General features: G+C 37.0%; 2 protein-coding genes across 4 annotated transcripts; one reads left to right on the top strand and one right to left on the bottom strand.

Moving 5' to 3' along the window:
- LOC306888398 (AMP deaminase 3-like) lies at positions 1 to 14,418 on the top strand. Of its 3 annotated transcripts, XM_079446657.1 has the most exons (17): positions 1 to 76; positions 611 to 636; positions 775 to 876; positions 7,769 to 7,991; positions 8,092 to 8,269; positions 9,351 to 9,516; positions 9,778 to 9,997; positions 10,559 to 10,688; positions 10,777 to 10,971; positions 11,055 to 11,186; positions 11,313 to 11,476; positions 11,814 to 11,940; positions 12,346 to 12,509; positions 12,637 to 12,757; positions 12,874 to 13,047; positions 13,177 to 13,287; positions 13,980 to 14,418. In XM_079446657.1, exons 3-17 carry the CDS (start codon positions 819 to 821, stop codon positions 14,154 to 14,156), a joined length of 2,340 nt encoding a protein of 779 aa, XP_079302783.1. In that variant the 5' UTR covers positions 1 to 76; positions 611 to 636; positions 775 to 818; the 3' UTR covers positions 14,157 to 14,418. The 3 variants fall into 3 exon arrangements, with proteins under 3 accessions (XP_079302783.1, XP_079302784.1, XP_079302782.1); XM_079446658.1 differs by lacking the exons at positions 1 to 76; positions 611 to 636; positions 775 to 876 and adding an exon at positions 1,594 to 1,732; XM_079446656.1 differs by lacking the exons at positions 1 to 76; positions 611 to 636; positions 775 to 876 and having other exon boundaries at positions 7,571 to 7,991.
- LOC306888400 (RING finger protein 141) lies at positions 14,410 to 20,125 on the bottom strand. Its single transcript, XM_079446660.1, has 6 exons — positions 20,006 to 20,125; positions 18,723 to 18,917; positions 17,473 to 17,581; positions 17,136 to 17,317; positions 16,923 to 17,030; positions 14,410 to 16,183 (listed from the first exon to the last, which is right to left on the bottom strand). The coding sequence occupies exons 2-6, from the start codon at positions 18,854 to 18,856 to the stop codon at positions 16,033 to 16,035; spliced, it is 684 nt and encodes a 227-aa protein (XP_079302786.1). The 5' UTR covers positions 18,857 to 18,917; positions 20,006 to 20,125; the 3' UTR covers positions 14,410 to 16,032.
- Between the last annotated feature and the right edge of the window lie 71 nt (positions 20,126 to 20,196).

Genomic DNA, 20,196 nt, shown 5'->3' on the forward strand with positions numbered 1-20,196 from the left:
CTGCAGAGCACAGTGTTTCAGGGGACAGTCACACACAGAGGGAGAAAGACAGCAAGAAGAGGTCTGCACCCGTAAGGTGAGTTGGTTAAAATCTTGTTAAAACAAAGTTTACTAACCCCGTGTTTGGTTACCACATAAGTGCTGTAACCTGTGCCCTCTTTTCAAGCATCTCCTGCAGGTCTGAACCTGTTGTGGGCTCTTGCTTCATTCCACACTACTTTTCTTGAGTCTCAATCCATGTACATAATTTTTCTCTTTCTTACATTGTTTACATATCTCCCTTTGTAGAATGGATTAACCTTTAAAACTGATGGATTACAGATACAGTTTTATAAGGGGTGGTGGCATGTTTTGAATGTTCAAGCATTTCCTTACTCAGAACTGCAGAACTGTGTTCTTGTAGATAAGACAACTAACAACATTCTAGCATTTAACGAGAGCTTTAAACAGCCAGTAAAATGCTGTAAAAAAGTGCTCAGGATATTCAGTAAACACACTAGGAAATAGCAATTTCCTTATGTGTTTTGCTTTTTTTATCTGGCGTTATAGTAATAGTGTCTGCCAGATTGTTAGTATTTACTAATTTCCTTTTCCTGTTTCTGAATACCAGAAGAGCTGTCATCAACTCACTGAGAGGTAAACAGCCCATGTTAATGTAGCATACTTATAAAATAACAACACATACATTCATCGTGGTGTTGTTACTGTGGAGTCTTTCAGGAATATTCCTGCAATGCATTTTAAGAACATAAGGAGTTTGCCGCTGTCTATCAGGTGGAAGTTTCATAGATCGTGTTGCATCTACTACGCTGTGCAAAATGAACAGAAAAGGAACTCCTCTATCCAAGCAACAATCAACGCCCAGTTTAGGAAGGGGTAAGTTTGGCATAGTATATGATATTGTATCTGAACTACATGCTACCTTAAAAATATGCCACTTTTGTCTTTGTAAAAGACCAGTGTTCATGTCCACTGGAACAAACTCCTAAAAAGGTGGCCTGCAAACATATTGTCTGGTGTTGTCACTCAGTCAAAGTAGGTTAAAAGCATAGCATTAAAAGGTGTCCGTAACATTCTTTGCAAGCATGTCATAAAGTGCTCTATCAAAAGAGCGCTGCGCGTTTCTATAAATAACCTATTTGCAATGAAGCACTTTCCTCATGCCAAGTGTCGATGACTTGTGCAAGCCTCAATGACTTGACACAGGATGTAAATGTTTGTTTTCATTTAAAGCTATATTTAACAGTTAGTTTAATTAGAGTAATGACATGCATAAAATTTGACTACGTTAATTATTTGCTTTTTAATATGGCTTCACTGTAATTTAATGGTTTGCTCCCTTTGATTACATGAAATTAGAGTTAACTTTAACCAAATGCTGCAAAACAAGAAGCATACTGCAAATCTATGGCACTAAGTGGACTGGACTTGTATGTTCAAATGAAAGTAAGTCTCTTCCGTCTTTGAGATGGTGTAGAAAGTAAGTTAATCCTTCAGACAAAGAGAAAGGGAGGGGGCACAGGCTCAGTAGGATGGGCAGGAATGAAGCCAGTGCTGCACTGCAGGGCGGAGTTCAGCTTCTCCCAATTGTTTCCCTACAGACGGGGAAAGGTCGGAGGAGACACGGTGTTAATAGGCGCAAAAAAAATTATTAAAAAAAGCTATTCTGTCTGTCACCCCCTATACTCTCTTCGAGACAACTCTGTGGTAGCCTGACCTTCTCAAATCGCAGGTAAATAAATGCTCTCACTGGAGTTTCTCCGAATTGGTGTATTTTGAGAATGTTTTGCTCTTTTACTTTAAGCCTTGTGTTCTTCCATGCTCATTTCAAGGTCTAGCAAAACAAGGTGAGTGTAACTTCAGTCACAGTGCTGTATGAATACCAATTATGACATTACGGGATGCTGTTTGGAACGGAGTATTCCACTGGGTCGTGTGCGTGTCAGCTTGTGCTTTCCATAAGCTAATAATACTGCACTTACAGTACACTGGTGAGTTGTGTTGACTTAAAAAAGAATAACCTGTTATGCAAGGTAGGGCATAGTTGGCGTGGGTTGGTTTAAAATCAGGTTGAGCTGTCATACATGAAAAGTTGTTAAGGTTGAGCTTGGAACTGTAAACATGGCTCTTAGTGCCATGCAGTGTATATTGCATGCATGTTAAGCCATACCATATGCAGCCGTCCTTTAAAGGTTGAGCACTGACAAAATGGGTATTTAAGTGATTGTCAGAAAAATAGTTAGTGTCGTAAATTAGCTTCAGCTAAAAACACTATGATGCATACATCAGATGACTGTTTAAGCTTATCTATGTTTTTTGTATCCGTCCCTATTTAAATAAACTATATAAATAAATAAAAAATAATGTTTCTGGAACATGAGTGAGCCAGGGCCAAGACAATGTTATTCCCTTATAAAAACATAGGGGCTGGGAAATTACCCTGACAGCTCGCAAGCTCCAGAACCTGCCAGCATTTAGAAGAGTCTCAGGTTCAGGTCGCAGCTTGTTGTGACATCCAGCCAAGCTCTCTACTGACATGATGCTGTCAGATGCTTTAAATAGGGGGGGAGCGGGATACTCAAGACTGGAAAACTCTGAAGACCTAGAACTGAAGACCGCAGTTAGGAAACAACAGGAAAATAGAGAGTCCAAACACAGAGATCCAGTAAAACCATGGCAAAAATAGCCGCTGAAGGTAAGAGAAAGTGTCTATTCCAACATTTGGTACAATAGGGTTGCTCAAGCAGAATAATAGGGTCAGGAACAATCAAAAGATTGGACATTGGAAGGGTCAAACGGAAGTAAGGGATAAACTGTGGCAAGCTTTTCTTCAATAGAAAGGTGACATGTTGGTTTCACGTGTTAAACAATAGCTCAACAATAGCACAATTCTTCTGACAAAATGGGTATTTTCAATGGGTTAAAATAACAAGTGATTGACAAAAACTTGTTTTATTTACTATGAATTGATTTTTATTCTTCTCTATAAGTATATATATATATATATATATATATATATATATATATATATATATATATATATTTAAGTGATTGTCAGAAAAATAGTTAATTCTATAATAAAATAAATATATAAAATAATTTATATTATATTAAAATAATATAATGTATATATACAGGTACATCTCAAATATCATGAAAAATATCATTTTTTCTTGTAACTTATTTCAAAAAGTGAAACTTTTATTTATTTTAGATTCATTACATGTTGTTTTAATTTTGATGATTAGAGCTTACAGCTCATGAAAGTCAAAAATCTGTATTTCAAAATATTAGAATATTTACATTTGAGTTTCAGTTAATGACCATCCCTACAGTATAAATTCAGGGTATCTCTTGTTCTTTGAAACCACAATAATGGGGAAGACTGCTGAATTGGCAATGATCAAGAAGATGAACATTGACGCCCTCCACAAAGAGTGTAAGTCTTAAGTCAGAGGGTCATTACTGAAAGGTGTGGCTGTTTACAGAGTGCTGTATCAAAGCATAATAAATGCAAAGTTGACTGGAAGGAAGAAATTGGGTAGGAAAAGGTGCACAAGCAACAGGGATGACCGCAAGCTTGAGAATACTGTCAAGCAAAGCTGATTCAAACACTTAGGAGAGCTTCACAAGGAGTGGACTGAAGCTGGAGTCAGTGCATCAAGAGTCACCAAGCTCAGACGTCTTCAGGAAAAGGGCTACCAAGCCACTTCTGAACCAGAGACAACGTCAGAAGCATCTTACCTGGGCTGTGGAGAAAAAGAACTGGACTGTTGCTCAGTGGTCCAAAGTCCTCTTTTCAGATGAAAGTAAATTTTGCATTTCATTTGGAAATCAAGGTCCCAGAGTCTGGAGGAAGACTGGAGAGGCACAGAATCCATGTTGCTTGAAGTTCAGTGTGAAGTTTCCACAGTCAGTGATGATTTGGGCTGCCATGTCATCTGCTGGTGTTGGTCCACTATGTTTTCTGAAGTCCACAGTCAACGCAGCCATCTACCAGGAAATTTTAGAGCACTTCCTGTTTCCTTCTGCTGACAAGCTTTATGGAGATGCTGATTTAATTTTCCAGCAGGACTTGGCACCTGCCCACACTGCCAAAGGTACCAAAAGCTGGTTCAATGACCATTGTGTTACTGTGCTTGATTGGCCAGCAAACTCGCCTGACCTGAACCCCACAGAGAATCTATGGGATATTGTCAAGAGGAAGATGAGAGACACCAGACCCAACAATGCAGATGACCTGAACGCCGCTATCAAAGCAACCTGGGCTTCCATTACACCTGAGCAGTGCCACAGGCTGATTGCCTCCATGCCACGCCGCATTGATGCAGTAATTCATGCAAAAGGAGGCCCAACCAAGTATTGAGTACACAGAAATGAACATACTTTTCAGAAGCCTGACAATTCTGTTTAAAATATCCTTTTTTTTATTGATCTTATGTAATATTCAAATTTTCTAAGACACTGAATTTTGGGTTTTCATTATCTGTAAGCCATAATCATCAAAATTTCAAGAAATAAAGGCTTGAAATATTTCACTCTATGTGTAATGAATCTATATAATATATGGGTTTGACTTTCTGAAATGAGTGACAAAAAATATTGACATTTTTCATGATACTCAAATTTTTTGAGATGTACAGTATATATATATATATATATATATATATATATATATATATATATATATTATACGACCTACGTAATGTATTCGATTTTTGCTGTAAAATATGTTCTATACTGTATATGATTGATTTTTACTGAGATATATTAAGAGGGGTTTACTTCCATGCGTAAGGCTTAGCAGTTCTAGAAGTGCGGTGAAAGTGACATCTGGTATCTAGGTTTCCTAGATGGGCAGGGCGAGGAGTAGCCTGGAATCATCTATCTGAGGCTTGTCAAGCTTCTATATCGCAGGCTTGCGGACTGTTGACAGTGCAGTGAAATATCCAGTTACATGTCAACACAGATGGAAGTCAACAAAGAACTTGCATTTGACTTCATAACCCTGTCTGCCATTAAAACTGTTTATAGGGATGGACTTGACCTACATTCCTTTGCTTTATAAGCATAGAACCTCCTATAAGCAGATGTGATCTTTGATGTGATATGGGAAATAGAAAGGTGGCCAAGACGTGGGAATTATGAAACTACAACCTACTGGACAGGATGTAAATGAGGTTATGACTGATAGCCCAGTGAGTCTGTGTGTGAATGGAGGAAGTGTGGTGAGGTTTGTCTGGTGAGGGTAACTGTCACTCTCTTACTAAAATAAAAAAGCAGCAGGCCTAAAAATGTATCCAATATTAAAGCTGTCAACTGAATAGCAATAATTGTCAAATATGATTTATTTCCCTATTTTGAAATCAGAATGAAACCATATTTTTCAACAAATGTTAAAAAATATTGCATAAAACAATTAATTGATATCTTATGTTATTATGCTAACTTTGACAACCCGGCTGCGTGTGTGAAAACCTCTGTATGATTGTTTTCTTGCATTTTGTGTGCCTTTGCTTAGTGTTGCATTTAAAACTTAACCACAAAGTTACACTTTGTGAATGTGCTGCATACACTTCTGCTTCACATTGCTGGTTGTTCAAGTATTCTGATATGAAAGAACAATGATCCAATATTTAACATGCTCTTGATAATCTTCCTCACTTAGAGCACAAACATTAATGCATTCTAGTGAATATTACATTAGTTCATCTTTCATTGTGTTTTTTTTTTTCTCATGGTTATCTTTAAACAACTTTTTTATTGCCTACAGTGGGAAAATTTATTTTTTTTATCCCCTGCTGATTTTATATGTTTGCCCACTGACAAAGAAATGATCAGTCTATAATTTTAATGGTAGGTTTATTTGAACAGTGAGTTTTTTCAAAAACAGTTATATATTTATTTATTTTTTTTCAAAAAAAGTTATATATTGATTTGCATTTTAATGAGAAAAATAAGTATTTGACCCCTTCGCAAAACATGATTTAGTACTTGGTGGCAAAACCCTTGTTGGCAATCACAGAGGTCAGATGTTTCTTGTAGTTGGCCACCAGGTTTGCACACATCTCAGGATAGATTTTGTCCCACTCCTCTTTGCAGATCCTTTTCAAGTCATTAAGGTTTCAATGCTGACGTTTGGCAACTCGAACCTTCAGCTCCCTCCAATGATTTTCTATGGGATTAAGGTCTGGAGACTGGCTAGGCCACTCCAGGACCTTAATGTGCTTCTTCTTGAGCCACTCCTTTGTTGCCTTGGCTGTGTGTTTTGGGTCATTGTCATGCTGGAATACCCATCCCATCCCCTTAGCAGTAAAACGCCCCCAAAGCACAATGTTTCCACCTCCATGTTTGACGGTGGGGATGGTGTTCTTGGGGTCATAGGCAGCATTCCTCCTCCTCCAAACACGGCGAGTTGAGTTGATGCCAAAATGCTTGATTTGACCACAACACTTTCACCCAGTTCTCCTCTGAATCATTCAGATCTTCACTGGCAAACTTCAGACGGGCCTGTACGTGTGCTTTCTTGAGCAGAGGGACCTTGCGGGCGCTGCAGGATTTCAGTCCTTTATGACGTAATGTGTTAGCGATTGTTTTCTTGGTGACTATGGTCCCAGCTGCCTTGAAATCAGTAGCAAGACCCTCCCGTGTAGTTCTGGGCTGATTCCTCACCGTTCTCATGATCATTGAAACTCTACGAGGTGAGATCTTGAATGGAGCCCCATACCGAGGGAGATTGACAGTTATTTTGTGTTTCTTCCATTTGCGAATAATCGCACCAACTGTCACCTTCTCACCAAGCTGCTTGGCGATGGTCTTGTAGCCCATTCCAGCCTTGTGTAGGTCTACAATCTTGTCCCTGACATCCTTGGCCAGCCCTTTGGTCTTGGCCATGGTGGAGAGTTTGGAATCTGATTGATTGATTGCTTCTGTGGACAGGTTGTCTTTTACACAAGTAACAAGCTGAGATTAGGAGCACTCCCTTTAAGAGAGTGCTCCTAATCTCAGCTCCTTACCTGTATAAAAAACCCCTGGCAGCCAGAAATCTTGCTGATTGATGGGGGATCAAATACTTATTTCAATCATTAAAATGCAAATCAATTTATAACTTTTTTGAAATGTGCTTTTCTGTTTTTTTTTGTTTGTTATTCTGTCTCTCAATGTTCAAATAAACCTAACATTAAAATTATAGACTGATCATTTCTTTTATCGGTGAACAAACGTACAAAATCAGCAGGGCATCAAATAATTTTTTTCCCCACTAAAGGTCCATGCCATGCTTGCCATGCACCGTGTGCAGTTTGCTGCCACACAACAACTGTTCTGACATGTTGGGAATCTAGTAACTGACCTCAGGACAGGGATTTAGTTGACCTCACAGATACCCGACTTCGACAAAGGCACCAGATGCAGAGTGAAACCTGAACTGTGTGGACAGATACTTGAGGACATGTTTATAACCATGATTTGTACAGTTTCAAAACTGCCATGGCTTACACTTACACATAAATATATATATATAATAAATATTGCATATTAAATCATGTTAATTTTACCACCTTTAATAATAGTTTTTTCATTATGGCAAAATATATTATTTAATTTCTTATCCAAAATGTTACAAATAATACTAATAGTGCCATGCCATTCATTTCAAAGTAAACGTCGTAAGAGTCTCAGTTGTCAGGTCTTGGCAACATGTTGGTAACTCTGCTCTTTATGGTTATTCGCACAACACAAACACACAGTAAACTTTCACTCCTTGCAGAAATGCCTCGTCAGTTCACAAAGATCTCTCTCCACGAGGTGGATGAGAGAGTGCGACTCTTGGCTGAGAAGGTGTACGCTTCAGCTCTTAAGGAAGAAGACACTAAAAACACCTTGTCTATGTTCACCGTCCCTGAGGACTGTCCCATTGGCTTGCATCAAGCCAAAGAGTGGGAGCTACGCAAAGAGATAGAGGAGCAGAAGTCAGAGGAATCAATCAAGAGGTCAGTAAACTCAAAAATTGTACTGGATGCAGAACCAATCAGCAATTTGCATTAATGTTATATTGAAAATTTATTTCTTATGCTGTATGCCCCATTTTAGGAAACAGAGTTTCAAGCTGATGCGATCCCAGTCAATTTCCTTGCAAATCCCAGTTGCTCCAGAATGGGCAATGTCTGTGATTTCTCCCCTGCTGACCCCGTCCTCACCTACATGCACCCTGCCAGTCAATATCCCAGAATTCCAGAGGGTCACCATCAGTGGAGACTACTGTGCAGGGGTAGGAGATATATATACACATACACATTAAATATCATATGTGACCCTGCACCACAAAACCAGTCTTAAGCCGCTGGGGTATATTTGTAGCAATAGCCAAAAATACATTGTATTGGTCAAAATTATAAAATTTTCTTTTATGCCAAAAATCATTAGGATATTAAGTAAAGATCATGATCCATGAAGATATTTAGCAAATTTCTTACCGTAAATTTATCAAAACTTCATTTGTGATCAGTAATATGCATTGCTAAGATCTTCATTTGGTCAACTTTAAAGACGATTTTCTCAATATTTGGATTTTTTTGCACCCTCAGATCAAGATCTTCAAAGAGTTGTATCTCGGCCAAATATTGTCCGATCCTAACAAACCATACATCAACGGAAAGAAAGCTTATTTATCCAGCTTTCAGATTATTTATAAATCTCAATTTCGAAAAATTTACACTTAAGACTGGTTTTGTGGTGCAGGGTCACATATATTAAATATAATGGTACAAGTTATATAAAATGTGTATGGTCTATTTAATAATGCGCACACACACACACACACACACACACACACACACACACACAAACAAATTAGGCAGTTCAAGAAAGTGAATAAACAGGGCAGGGCACCAAACAGCTATGAATTAGGGAGGCTAAAAACAGTACAAGCAAGTGACACCAGTTCAGTTATGCAAGACCAGTTGAGGTGTTTTCAAAGTCAAATACTTTGAACGCGGTGGTAGATTAGTAGACTAATTTAAGAAAGATGATACAGTAATTACTGTTTGGATATTCATATTATGTTGGAGCATGAACAGACTATTTTGTATGTGTCCACATCTCTTACTTTTAAAAGTACACTAGCATATATATACACCCTCAAAGATGTAGACTAAGTCACAACACTTTAGACATTAATATTATAGAGGTATATATACACTACACTAATGCAGTTACACTAATACAGGTTTGGGGTCAGTGAGATTTATTTATTTATTTTTTAAGAATGTAAAACTTTTGATCACCAAGGATGCATTAAATTGACAGTCAAAACTTGACAACGTTAATTCATCTATGATCACTTCTGACAGATAACAGTCGAGGATTATGAGCAAGCAGCAAAAACCCTGCTGACAGCACTCTTCATCAGAGAAAAATATTCTCGGCTGGCATATCACCGCTTTCCCAGGACAACAGCCAAGTTTCTAAGGAGTGCCAATAATGAGAAATGGAGTGAGGAGGAAGAAGTGCAGCCAGGTATGTCATGGTCGGCAACAGTGCATGCAGCAATAATGCACAATTAACTATTCAAAGAATTATAACGATAATAGCTATTGGATGACATTAGAGTTAAATTACTGCCCTAAATCCTAAATATTCTTCTCAAAGACTGTAGGTTGTATATTATGTCTGGGAAATTGATAATCAACTAGTCATGTTTCAATTTATGGCAGGACATAAATATAACATGACATAAGCTCTAAAAGTTCCCTTTATGCTTTATTTTCATGGCAACAGATGTCTGCCCCGCTCCAAGTGAGGGTGAAGATCCCTACAGTATGGAAGACCTTCCACAGAATCTGAACTACTCCCTGAGGATTAAAGACGGAATCATATATGTCTATGATAATGAGGATGCCTTAAAACAGGATCAGCCACAGAGCTTGCCGTATCCTGACTTGGAAACCTTTGCTATTGACATGAGCCACGTCCTTGCCATGATTGCAGATGGACCAACGTGAGTTTCATCATGTCATACTTCTCCTCTGCAAAACCTCAAACCCACTTAAAGGAACAGATCACCCAGAAATGAAAAATAGCCGAAAATGTACTCACACTCAGGCCATCCAAGAAGTAGATGTGTTTGTTTCTTCATCAAAATTGACTTGGAGAAATTTAGCATTACATCGCTTGCTGACCAGTGAATCCACTGCAGCTGATATAAAAAAAAAAAAACAATAATCCACACGACTTCAGTCCATCAATTAACGTCTTGTGAAGCAAAAGCTACATGTTTATAAAAAAACAAATCCATCAAGGCATTTTAACTTTAAACCATTGCTTCTGGCTATAATTTAAACCACTGCTATAGTCTGTATATATCTCTTTCATCTATTCCGATAAACAAACTCATCTACATCACTCTCAGCAAATTTTCTTTTTTGTGTTAGCTATTCCTTTAACACAATGCAATCTCAAAATTGATAACACTGCATTCACCTGTTGCTACATAATAAACAGGATAGGTTATATTCAGCAAAAAAGGAAATACATTATTTAGACATTTTCTTTTTTATAGGAAGACCTATTGTCACAAAAGGCTTAACTTCCTGATGTCCAAGTTCCAGCTACATGAAATGCTGAATGAGATGGCCGAGTTAAAGGAACTGAAAAGCGTTCCTCACAGAGACTTCTACAATGTCAGAAAGGTATTTATATCTTGGTATTTACACAAATATTTATACTACCTCCAGTATAATGCTTCTTTTCTAAATATACATATTTGTGAATATTCAGGTCGATACGCACATTCACGCAGCTGCCTGCATGAACCAGAAGCATCTACTGAAGTTCATCAAGGACACATATAAGACAGAAGCAGACCGGGTGGTGCTGGAGAAGGGCGGAAAGAAGTTCACCCTCAAACAGGTGTTTGAAACTCTGAAAATGGATCCATATGATCTCACAGTAGACTCATTGGATGTACACGCGGTACGTATTTCACTTGACTTAATAATTTGTCTGCATTTTCAAGCAGAATAGATCTGTAATTAAGAAATTATTGTTTGTTACAGGGCAGACAAACGTTTCATCGCTTTGATAAATTCAATTCCAAATACAACCCAGTCGGTGCTAGTGAGCTCAGAGACATCTACATCAAAAGCGATAACTACATCAATGGAGAATATTTTGCACGTCTCGTCAAGGTAAGACTCATCAACTCGCATGGTGATTTAGCAACTAATACATAAGCTACAATAAACTATAGTTGTCAGAGCATCCAGATTATTTTTTTAAGCAGAAAACAAACAAATTGTTACTGTTCTGCACAGGAGGTTGCTCATGACCTGGAAGAGAGTAAATATCAGCACGCAGAACCCCGTCTCTCAATTTACGGCCGAGCCCCTGAGGAGTGGGACAACCTGTCCAAATGGTTTATCAAGCAAAAGTTGCACTCCCCTAACATGAGATGGATGATACAGGTGCCCAGGATCTAGTAAGTCCTCCTCAAATATAACTTAACATACCAATTTAAAATAAACATTTGTAATTGTAATAAATAAGTATAAAATAATATTAAATAAAAAGTCTTATATATTTTCAATTATATATACATTCAAAAAATGTAATAATTGTATTTATATATTAATTTAGACTTAATAATTAATACTTATTTTGATATGTAAGAAATTATATATACACACACAAACATTAAATTCTTATTTATAGCAAAAAAAAATTAAAAATTCAATAATCAAAAATATATATGAATAAAATTACATATTTAATTTTAGTTCTGCTTCCTAAATTTAAATTGCGTACTTTATTTTTAGTGACATTTTCAGGTCAAAGAAGATTGTTCCCAACTTCGCCAAGATGCTAGAGAACATCTTCCTCCCACTGTTTCAGGCCACCGTTAATCCTCAGAAACACAAAGAAACGTTTGTCTTCCTGAAACATGTAAGTGCTTCATCACAGCTGTCAAGACCAGTCAAAGCAGATTCATGCCAAATTAGAACATTTAGTAACCAACAAGGCAATTAACAGCTTTAACACAAAACAGTAATTTTACTACGGGAACAAGCTTTCATGCCAAATCCCTTCTGAACAATTAAATGGTTCTCATATGACTATGACTTCATGTACAATTGTCATGCACAATAAAATCACAAAAACAGACAACAGAAAACATGGATTACACTCAAATCAGTAATGTACTCAATGTGTGGTTGATGTCACACATGCCGATGTCTCTATATTTGAGCAGCCTGGTCAGTCTTTATATAAACCACGGGTCTTAAAGAAAATAAGGGCAAAACGTAGCTGTGGATAGATTTCAGCAAAGCTTTGGATGTTTTTCTACAGGTGACAGGGTTTGACAGTGTGGATGATGAGTCCAAACACAGTGATCACATTTTCACCTATAAGAGTCCAAAACCTGAGGAGTGGACCATGGAGGAAAACCCACCATACACTTACTACCTCTTTCACATGTATGCCAACATCATGGTCCTCAACAACCTTCGAAAGTAAGTCGCTATAAAGATCAAGCTGATTTCAGCATTCAAATCTATTGTCATCACAGAACAAATTAATAAGCAAGTTATTCCCCTCAAATTTAGCCTAACTGAAGGTTATTATTATTTTTTTTTTTAGGGAACGTGGTCTCAATACCTTCCAGTTCCGTCCTCACTGCGGCGAGGCAGGATCCATCACCCATCTGGTGTCAGCATTCCTCACAGCTGACAACATCTCTCACGGACTCAACCTGAAGAAGGTCAGTCTCAAAGACGGACCGTCTGTGTACACATCAAACCACCAAACAAGTCTTGACAAACAGTATTAATGTAGTCTTTTCTTATGATTTTTTTCTTGTCCAATTTCTCAATACAGAGTCCTGTCCTGCAGTACCTGTATTATTTGGCCCAGGTGCCCATTGCCATGTCTCCACTCAGCAATAACAGCCTGTTCCTGGAGTATTCCAAGAATCCCCTCAGGGAGTTCCTGCAAAAGGGCCTGTGTGTGTCTCTCTCCACAGACGACCCGTTACAGTTCCACTACACAAAGGTCAGGGAGAGCAGTTTCTGGGAATGATGTGCATGGAATCAAACACTTCTGATACTAAATGAGTCAATTATTAATCTACTTCTTAGTGCAGTCAGGTGATGTGATTTTATGTTGTTTATGTACCTGCAGGAGGCCTTGATGGAGGAGTATGCCATTGCAGCACAACTGTGGAAACTGAGCACGTGTGATGTGTGTGAGATCGCCAGAAATAGTGTGCTTCAGAGCGGTCTGTCTCATCAGGTACTCTCTCTGTCCTACTCTATAAAGCAGGGGTTTTTAATCTTTTAAATAACTTGAATGCCATTTAGTTTTATCATCATATCGTGGGTTCTAATTTACAAATAATTTCAGCTTGTGACACTGAGGAAAAGCCAATGGAAGTAAACGGGGTGAATTGTTTAAAACGTGAGGCTTTTAAGTTAATAAAAGCAGTTACAGATATTCTTTCATTTTAAACTTGTTTCTTGATCTGTAAAGTAGTCTAAAACATTTTTAGAGTCATTTTAGGGTTTTAGACTTCATGGCATTGGTATTTATGACCATTTAGTGTTTATGGTCAAAGTAACAAAGCTGTAAAATTGAATATAACTTTACACAGAGAAGAAAAATCATGTTAACATGCATATTGTTTTGTGGCTATATAATTGAAGCATTGAGTATTTTGACCTTTCTGAATTTGTCCTATTCACATCAATTGTAAGTACCTCACTGTAACACAAATTGTTGCAATTTTTTAATGAAAATTTAAAAAAAATGTATGCCACAAATGCTCGAGTTACTTAACCCAGAATATTTCCTAAAGAAAAATCCTTCAGTGCTACTATTAAACACATTCCAACACTAAATTGAACATCCATACACTACAGCCCTTTCATACACAAAAAAGCTGAATGGTTTTCTTGCTTAACCTGACATTTAAATTACCCTTGCAGGAGAAGAAACACTTCCTGGGTGAGAATTATCTACAGGATGGACCAGAGGGAAATGACATCCGTAAGACAAATGTGGCACAGATCCGTATGGCCTATCGACATGAGACCTTGTGCAATGAGCTCAGCTTCCTAGTGGATGCTGTCAAGTCACAAGCAGTGGCTGACAACGCCTCGTAAACATGGCAGGGTGACAGATAGGCTAGAACACGGGCCCATATGAGTGGACCAGACATTAGCATAAAACCTTATCTTGCCACAGGTGATGCACCAAACAGCCATGGAAATACATAATTCTGGTAGCAAGTCATGGAGCCATGCATCTGGTGCCTTATAAAGGACATAGCCTTTCCCATAGCACCTTACGGGATGGATATATCCATTATACATCTTAATAACATTATATATCTTATATATATATCTTTTTTTTTTTAATGGGACGTTTTGATAAAACTTTCCTGTGTTTTACATGGTTAATGTTTCATGGTACATGAAAAAGATGCTTTGAGGGAGGATAAATTTGTTACCTTTGGGTTTGTGATTCTTTTGTTCAGATAAACATTTTACACAATAAAAAGGTTGTGGTGCAGAGACTAGAAGAAAAATTTGCCTTGATAAACTAGTTTGTTTGCAACCTGAGATTTTGGGGCTGTTATTCTGTCGGGCATCCTATGGGGTGGCGTTTTATCTTTTGTCACAAAATCTTGTGTACTTGAACTTTTGTACACCAATGGAGATTGTTAAGCTGTTTTGTTAAGGAACAATGGCTTTTGAAAACATGCCTGAGTGCTGCATATGTTCAGTAATATTTGAATATTGCTTTCAAAGTAAAATAAATAAAGTGGTGTAAAAAAGAGCCTTTCATGATGTGACTTAATATTCCAGATAAGTAGAAAAAATATTCTTAATTTGCTCAACACTGTAGCCCAGTGGAAGTCGTGGGAACTGCTAAAGCTTTCAAACAAGAACTAGCTAGAACAAAATATTCAATTTACTTTATTATTCGAGATTTACACAAGAAAAGGGAACACCGAACATCCCAGTTCAGTCCATATTTAAAAGAACACTCTTACAAGAGAAAACAGCAACTAGTGTAATTTTCTCCAATAAAACTACTACCAATCAGGCCCATCTCTATAAATCTGTGAGAATATTGCAGAAATTAACATTTTTAAAACTAGATTAGCAGATCTTGATAAACTAGATTAAATCTTAATAAACTGCCTCACCAATTTAGACTTCCATATAAAGTTTGATCTATACATATCTTTTATAATACAAGTGAATTCCCTAAGCCCACAGATTCAGTCTCTCACACACACAAAAGTGCAAAATGAAAAGTCTAGGATTTCAAACCAGATAAAATATGAAAGGGTGACTAAATTCCACTGAAAGCATCAGTGATGCCCTTTAAAATAAAGCTTTCATTTGCAACTAAAGAAAACAAGCAAATTAGCTCATTCTCAAATGTTAATCCTTCCTAATTATGTTCCATAACGAATGTGATATGAGAGTCACGTCCTATAATTAACATTTGATCCAACTTACCCACAGATAAGGAGTTCATGTCAAACAGATCACTATAGTTATTCCGTTGAACCTAAGATTATAAATGCACATCAACCGTACAGTTAATGTTACTGATTCACATGTGACTGAATTGCACCATCAATACTATTAAACTGTTGCACATGTTGATACTGTGACGCTTATTCAGGTATTACAAGGCCTTTACGGAACAAACAATTAATTCACAAACAAGATAAAACGGCAAGTGCAACAAGGAAATTAAGTTTTACAGCTACATCTTATCTAGCATTTACCTACATACAGTTCACAGTAACATGTCTATGGATTGGTCAGGTCAGGTGTTATAATATGATGCATTAACCTAAAAATAGTTCATTAAAAAGTCAAAAACTCAGCAGTTATTGCCTCCAGTGAGTGACACGATATAGTGCAACAAATACCCAAAGTTACCCTATGAAATAACTGTTTAAAGAAGGTCATCTGTTATGGGGAGACAGTGAGTATGACAGTGGCACAGTGCTTCATTTTAAGGTCTGTGTGGGTGCCCAGCTTCATCAGCTAGATTGAGAATGTACCCAGCTATATCTTCCTCCGTGGGAGCATCTGACATGACCCATGATTCATTAGCGGCAGTCACCTGAATCCGGCAGACGGGGCAGTTTCGGCTCTGACCGCTCCTATATGAGGCACAGACACACAATGGAGCTGGGTTTGTCATGGCTGATTAAAATGATTTATGGATTTTGTCATTTTTACGGTCATAATGTTGATCCAAACCTGTTTGACTTTATTCTTTATACTTTTGGCCCATTTAATTAAGAGAGATTTTGAGATTTTACGGTTTTGTTCTGTAGGGACACATGGTATTAATCTTATTTGTGTTGGTCTCAAAAAGTCTTAAATTTGGTTTGAAAAATAGATACCTTGCATTCGGTTCACAAATTTGAAAACTGAACTGGTCACAGTTCTGAACAAAACATTCAGATTTTCTGCTTTTGTGTTCCATAGAAGAAAGTAAGTCATACAGGTTTGGAACAATATGAGGGTAAGTAAATGATGATAGATTTAATTATTGATCTAAACTGATCCACCCAAAACTGAAAATTCTCTCATTATTTACTCATCCTCATGTTATTTGAAACCTGTAGGACTATCTGTCTTCTACTGAAAACAAAAGAAAATATTTTAAAGAATGTTGGTGAACAATTTGTTCCCATTGACTTCCATTGTATTTTTTGCCTATAAAATGGAAGTCAATAGGAACCAACATCCTTTTAAATAGCTTCTTCTATGTTTCACAGACGAAAGTAAGGAAGAAAGTAAACAAGTTGTACAGGTTTAGTACAACATGAGGGTGAGTGAATGATGATCATGTAATCCATTGATAAATCCTGATAATGAATCACAGATTCCTACCACTTGTCAATACACTTCTGACAGAAGCTGTGTGCACAGGGTAGAATAAGGTCTGCTTTCCCATCCATACAGATACAGCATTCCTCCTCATCAGTCAGCTGTTTCACCCTGTTACAGAGCAAATTTTGCTTGGTAAGACAATGAGTCATCTATTATGTATCATTACATCAGGTGCATATTTGGTAAACAGAGCAAATGCAGTCTGTAAAATACCTGCCCATCCACATGCTGGCCTGGCAGGTGTCTTCTAATGACAGCGGTCCAGAGGATCCCTCTGCTGTAGCCTCTGAACAAAATACTTCAGCTGCCTGACTGGTGATGTCTTTGTAGAGCTGGATAAACTGGTACAGATTCATAATACGGGAGGCCTCCACCGTTCCATCCTCCTTGTTAATCTACAAGCACACAGAGAGGGCAGTAACAATTGCCATCCCACCCTAGACTAACATCAATCACACATTTCAAATTTGCAGTACAGAGCAAATGACTATATTATTTAGATAGAAAATCATTCCACCTATAAATCCAGATGTCTATACATTAATCTCACCTTGGTGCACACTATTCTCACAGCAACCTTCCATAACGCTGTTGCATCAGATCCCGGCTGTACATCAAACAAAAGATGTTTCTTTTGTCCAGAAGCTAGTTTAGCAGTTCTGTGTATAAAAAAATGAATCATATTACCCATCACATCACATCAGACTGGATAATATGTTTTCATATTAAACTCCAAATTTAAAAATAAGCAGGAAATATAGTGAGCTATATTTTTGCACCTTTATAAATACAGTAATATTGTATGTATTTTTTTTATTTTTTGTATTCTTATTACTATTATTCAAAAAAAGTTAAAATATTGTTTCATTAATATTATTTAACATAAAATCACTGATTTAGGGTTTTAGAGTTTATTAAATTGCGTTGTCATTGTGACAAGTTGTAAAATTCATTATAACTTTACACAGAACAGATTAGTAAGAGATTTGTCTCACACCAAAATCATGATAACAAGCATACTGTTTACATCTTGTGGCTATACAACTGAAACTGTAAGTTATTTAACAATTATGAATTGGTCTTTGCACAGTCCCATTGTAAGTGCCTTGTGTGTTGTAACCCAGATTGTTGCTTTCTTTAATGATGTTATTAAGTCCTAATATTTCCTACAGAAAAATGATCCAGTACTAATTTTAAACAGCTTTCAATGATAAATTTATCATCCAAACATTATGAACATTTTACTAACATAAGCTCACATTTAGATTTCCCTTGCAGGAAAAGAAACACTTTATGGGTAAGCATTATATAAAAGATGGACAAGAGGGAAATTGATTTATACATTTATTTTTTATATATTATTTAATAATATAATATTTCTATCAAGAGAACTCGCTGAAAATTTTAGCATGGTAATGGATCTGCTACGCTGCTGTAGCATATACAATAACTTGTAGCAGATCTATACAGGTGGAGCTGGGGAAGGTGAGGGTTTCAGAGGAACTCTGAAAGCATGCTGCGAACTGCTCTAGTGAATGCTAACTAGCCATTTAAATGTAAAGCAATAACCTCATTGGCTGCGTATGCAATCTGAACCAATCATCCTGTGCCAACTGCCAAGTAGTTTAACACTGTGAATATTATCATCAGTTTACATTAACGACCCATCAGTCTACACCATCAACAGTTTCACGACAGAACTTGGCATTACTTTTAATATCATCAATAATTTTCACTTTCTTATCTAACTGCAGCAGGTTATTGTGTCACTAAAATGATTAATCCTAACACCTCACTTACACATCGTTGAGCTCTGCCACACGACCCAAGAACTCATCATAGGTGAGGTAGCCACTGTCACGCATTAGCCCCACATGTTTGATCAGTTTCTCAGGTAATCTGGTCATTGCCTGGCCAGAAAGCTGCTGGCCCATCTTGGCTCCAGATGGAGGGCTGTTCCAAAACAACTCTAGACCTCATTCACTGCTGGAGGCTCTAAATAAGAGAAAATGTTGACATGACAAATCATGCTAGACTTCATAAAAACTATTCTAAACAATTATTTCTTACACATGGAATTTTATGACCTCACGTTAATTGATAGCATACAATGGATGTTTGTATTTCAAATTCATTTGTCACACCAAATGTATATTTAAGTGAAGTCCAAAATGCTAAAATGTGCTCAAAAGTGTTCAAATAAATGGTGGCCAGTCACAGAACCCAAATATTTCTTTATAGGGTCATAGAAGGTAGGGTACAAAACTCTGAGAAACTCTGATTTTGGTTAAAAATGGTAATATGTTGATATTTTTTAATAGATGTAATTTTGTTACACTGATCATGTGAACTTGCTTGCTTAAAATATAGTCTACTTAATCTATACGATGCTTTGATTTGAATGATTGTCAAATCAAAGGAATAACCTGATCACATTTCAATTAAACACTTTTTAACTTCTTTGCTGAAAACATAATTTGTAATTGAAACATGGACCCCACTGTCCACATATTTTACCCTAAAATAAGGATAAAAATGAAACTTAGGCTCATGTTATTAGTCAGCTAATTTACAGAGAAACAATGTGAACGTAATGTGATAAAAAAAAAAAAGCATGGCCACAAATGAATCATACCTAACATCACCTCTCTACTTATATATTAATATTAATTACTCATGTTACATCAGTCATTTTACATAGATATCGATGAAGGTCTCATGTGACATTATAGTGACATTAATCCCGAAACAATGATTCATAATAAATGTGCACCAATACTTTCGAAATTAACAGGTGTTTATTCATCTTACCTACCCTATTGTTTACCAAAAATAACAAACTGTCTTTCAAAAGACGTAACAAGCAAACGAGTGAACCATATACATTTGTTTCAGAATGTGAAAAGGCTGTTTAACTACAGACGATGCTGATATAAAACATTTACTGTAACTTAGCTAATGTACTAGTGTTAGCTTGGCTAACCAAAACAATACATAGAGGCTGTAACAGAAACACACCCAACACTCAGTATTAGCTACAAACGTACGTGAGACCAGTGAGATGAAAACAAGTGATTACAAACCTGCTGACATTTGTTTTATCCGGCAAATATTCGAGATGACAAGTAGGATAATAACAAGAAAACCTTGACGCGGGTTGATGATGTCACGAGCACGCTCAACGGTAACATCCATTGAACCTTGATACAGACAACAGTACAAGATACTGTAGAGTATAGAATAGAGGAATAGAGTACAACTAAGGAATTTAAAG

Source organism: Barbus barbus (genome assembly GCF_936440315.1).
Source record: "Barbus barbus genome assembly, chromosome: 22".
Taxonomy (NCBI): Eukaryota; Metazoa; Chordata; class Actinopteri; order Cypriniformes; family Cyprinidae; genus Barbus; species Barbus barbus.

Coding starts and splice junctions, on each gene's coding strand:
- LOC306888398 (XM_079446656.1), top strand. CDS start 7,699: ATGTTGGTAACTCTGCTCTTTATGGTTATTCGCACAACACAAACACAC. Junction 9,517..9,777: donor GGAGGAAGAAGTGCAGCCAG/GTATGTCATGGT, acceptor TCATGGCAACAG/ATGTCTGCCCCGCTCCAAGT. Junction 11,477..11,813: donor ATACAGGTGCCCAGGATCTA/GTAAGTCCTCCT, acceptor CTTTATTTTTAG/TGACATTTTCAGGTCAAAGA.
- LOC306888400 (XM_079446660.1), bottom strand. CDS start 18,856: ATGGGCCAGCAGCTTTCTGGCCAGGCAATGACCAGATTACCTGAGAAA. Junction 17,318..17,472: donor TGAGAATAGTGTGCACCAAG/GTGAGATTAATG, acceptor GTGTGCTTGTAG/ATTAACAAGGAGGATGGAAC. Junction 16,184..16,922: donor CAGAAGTGTATTGACAAGTG/GTAGGAATCTGT, acceptor TGCCTCATATAG/GAGCGGTCAGAGCCGAAACT.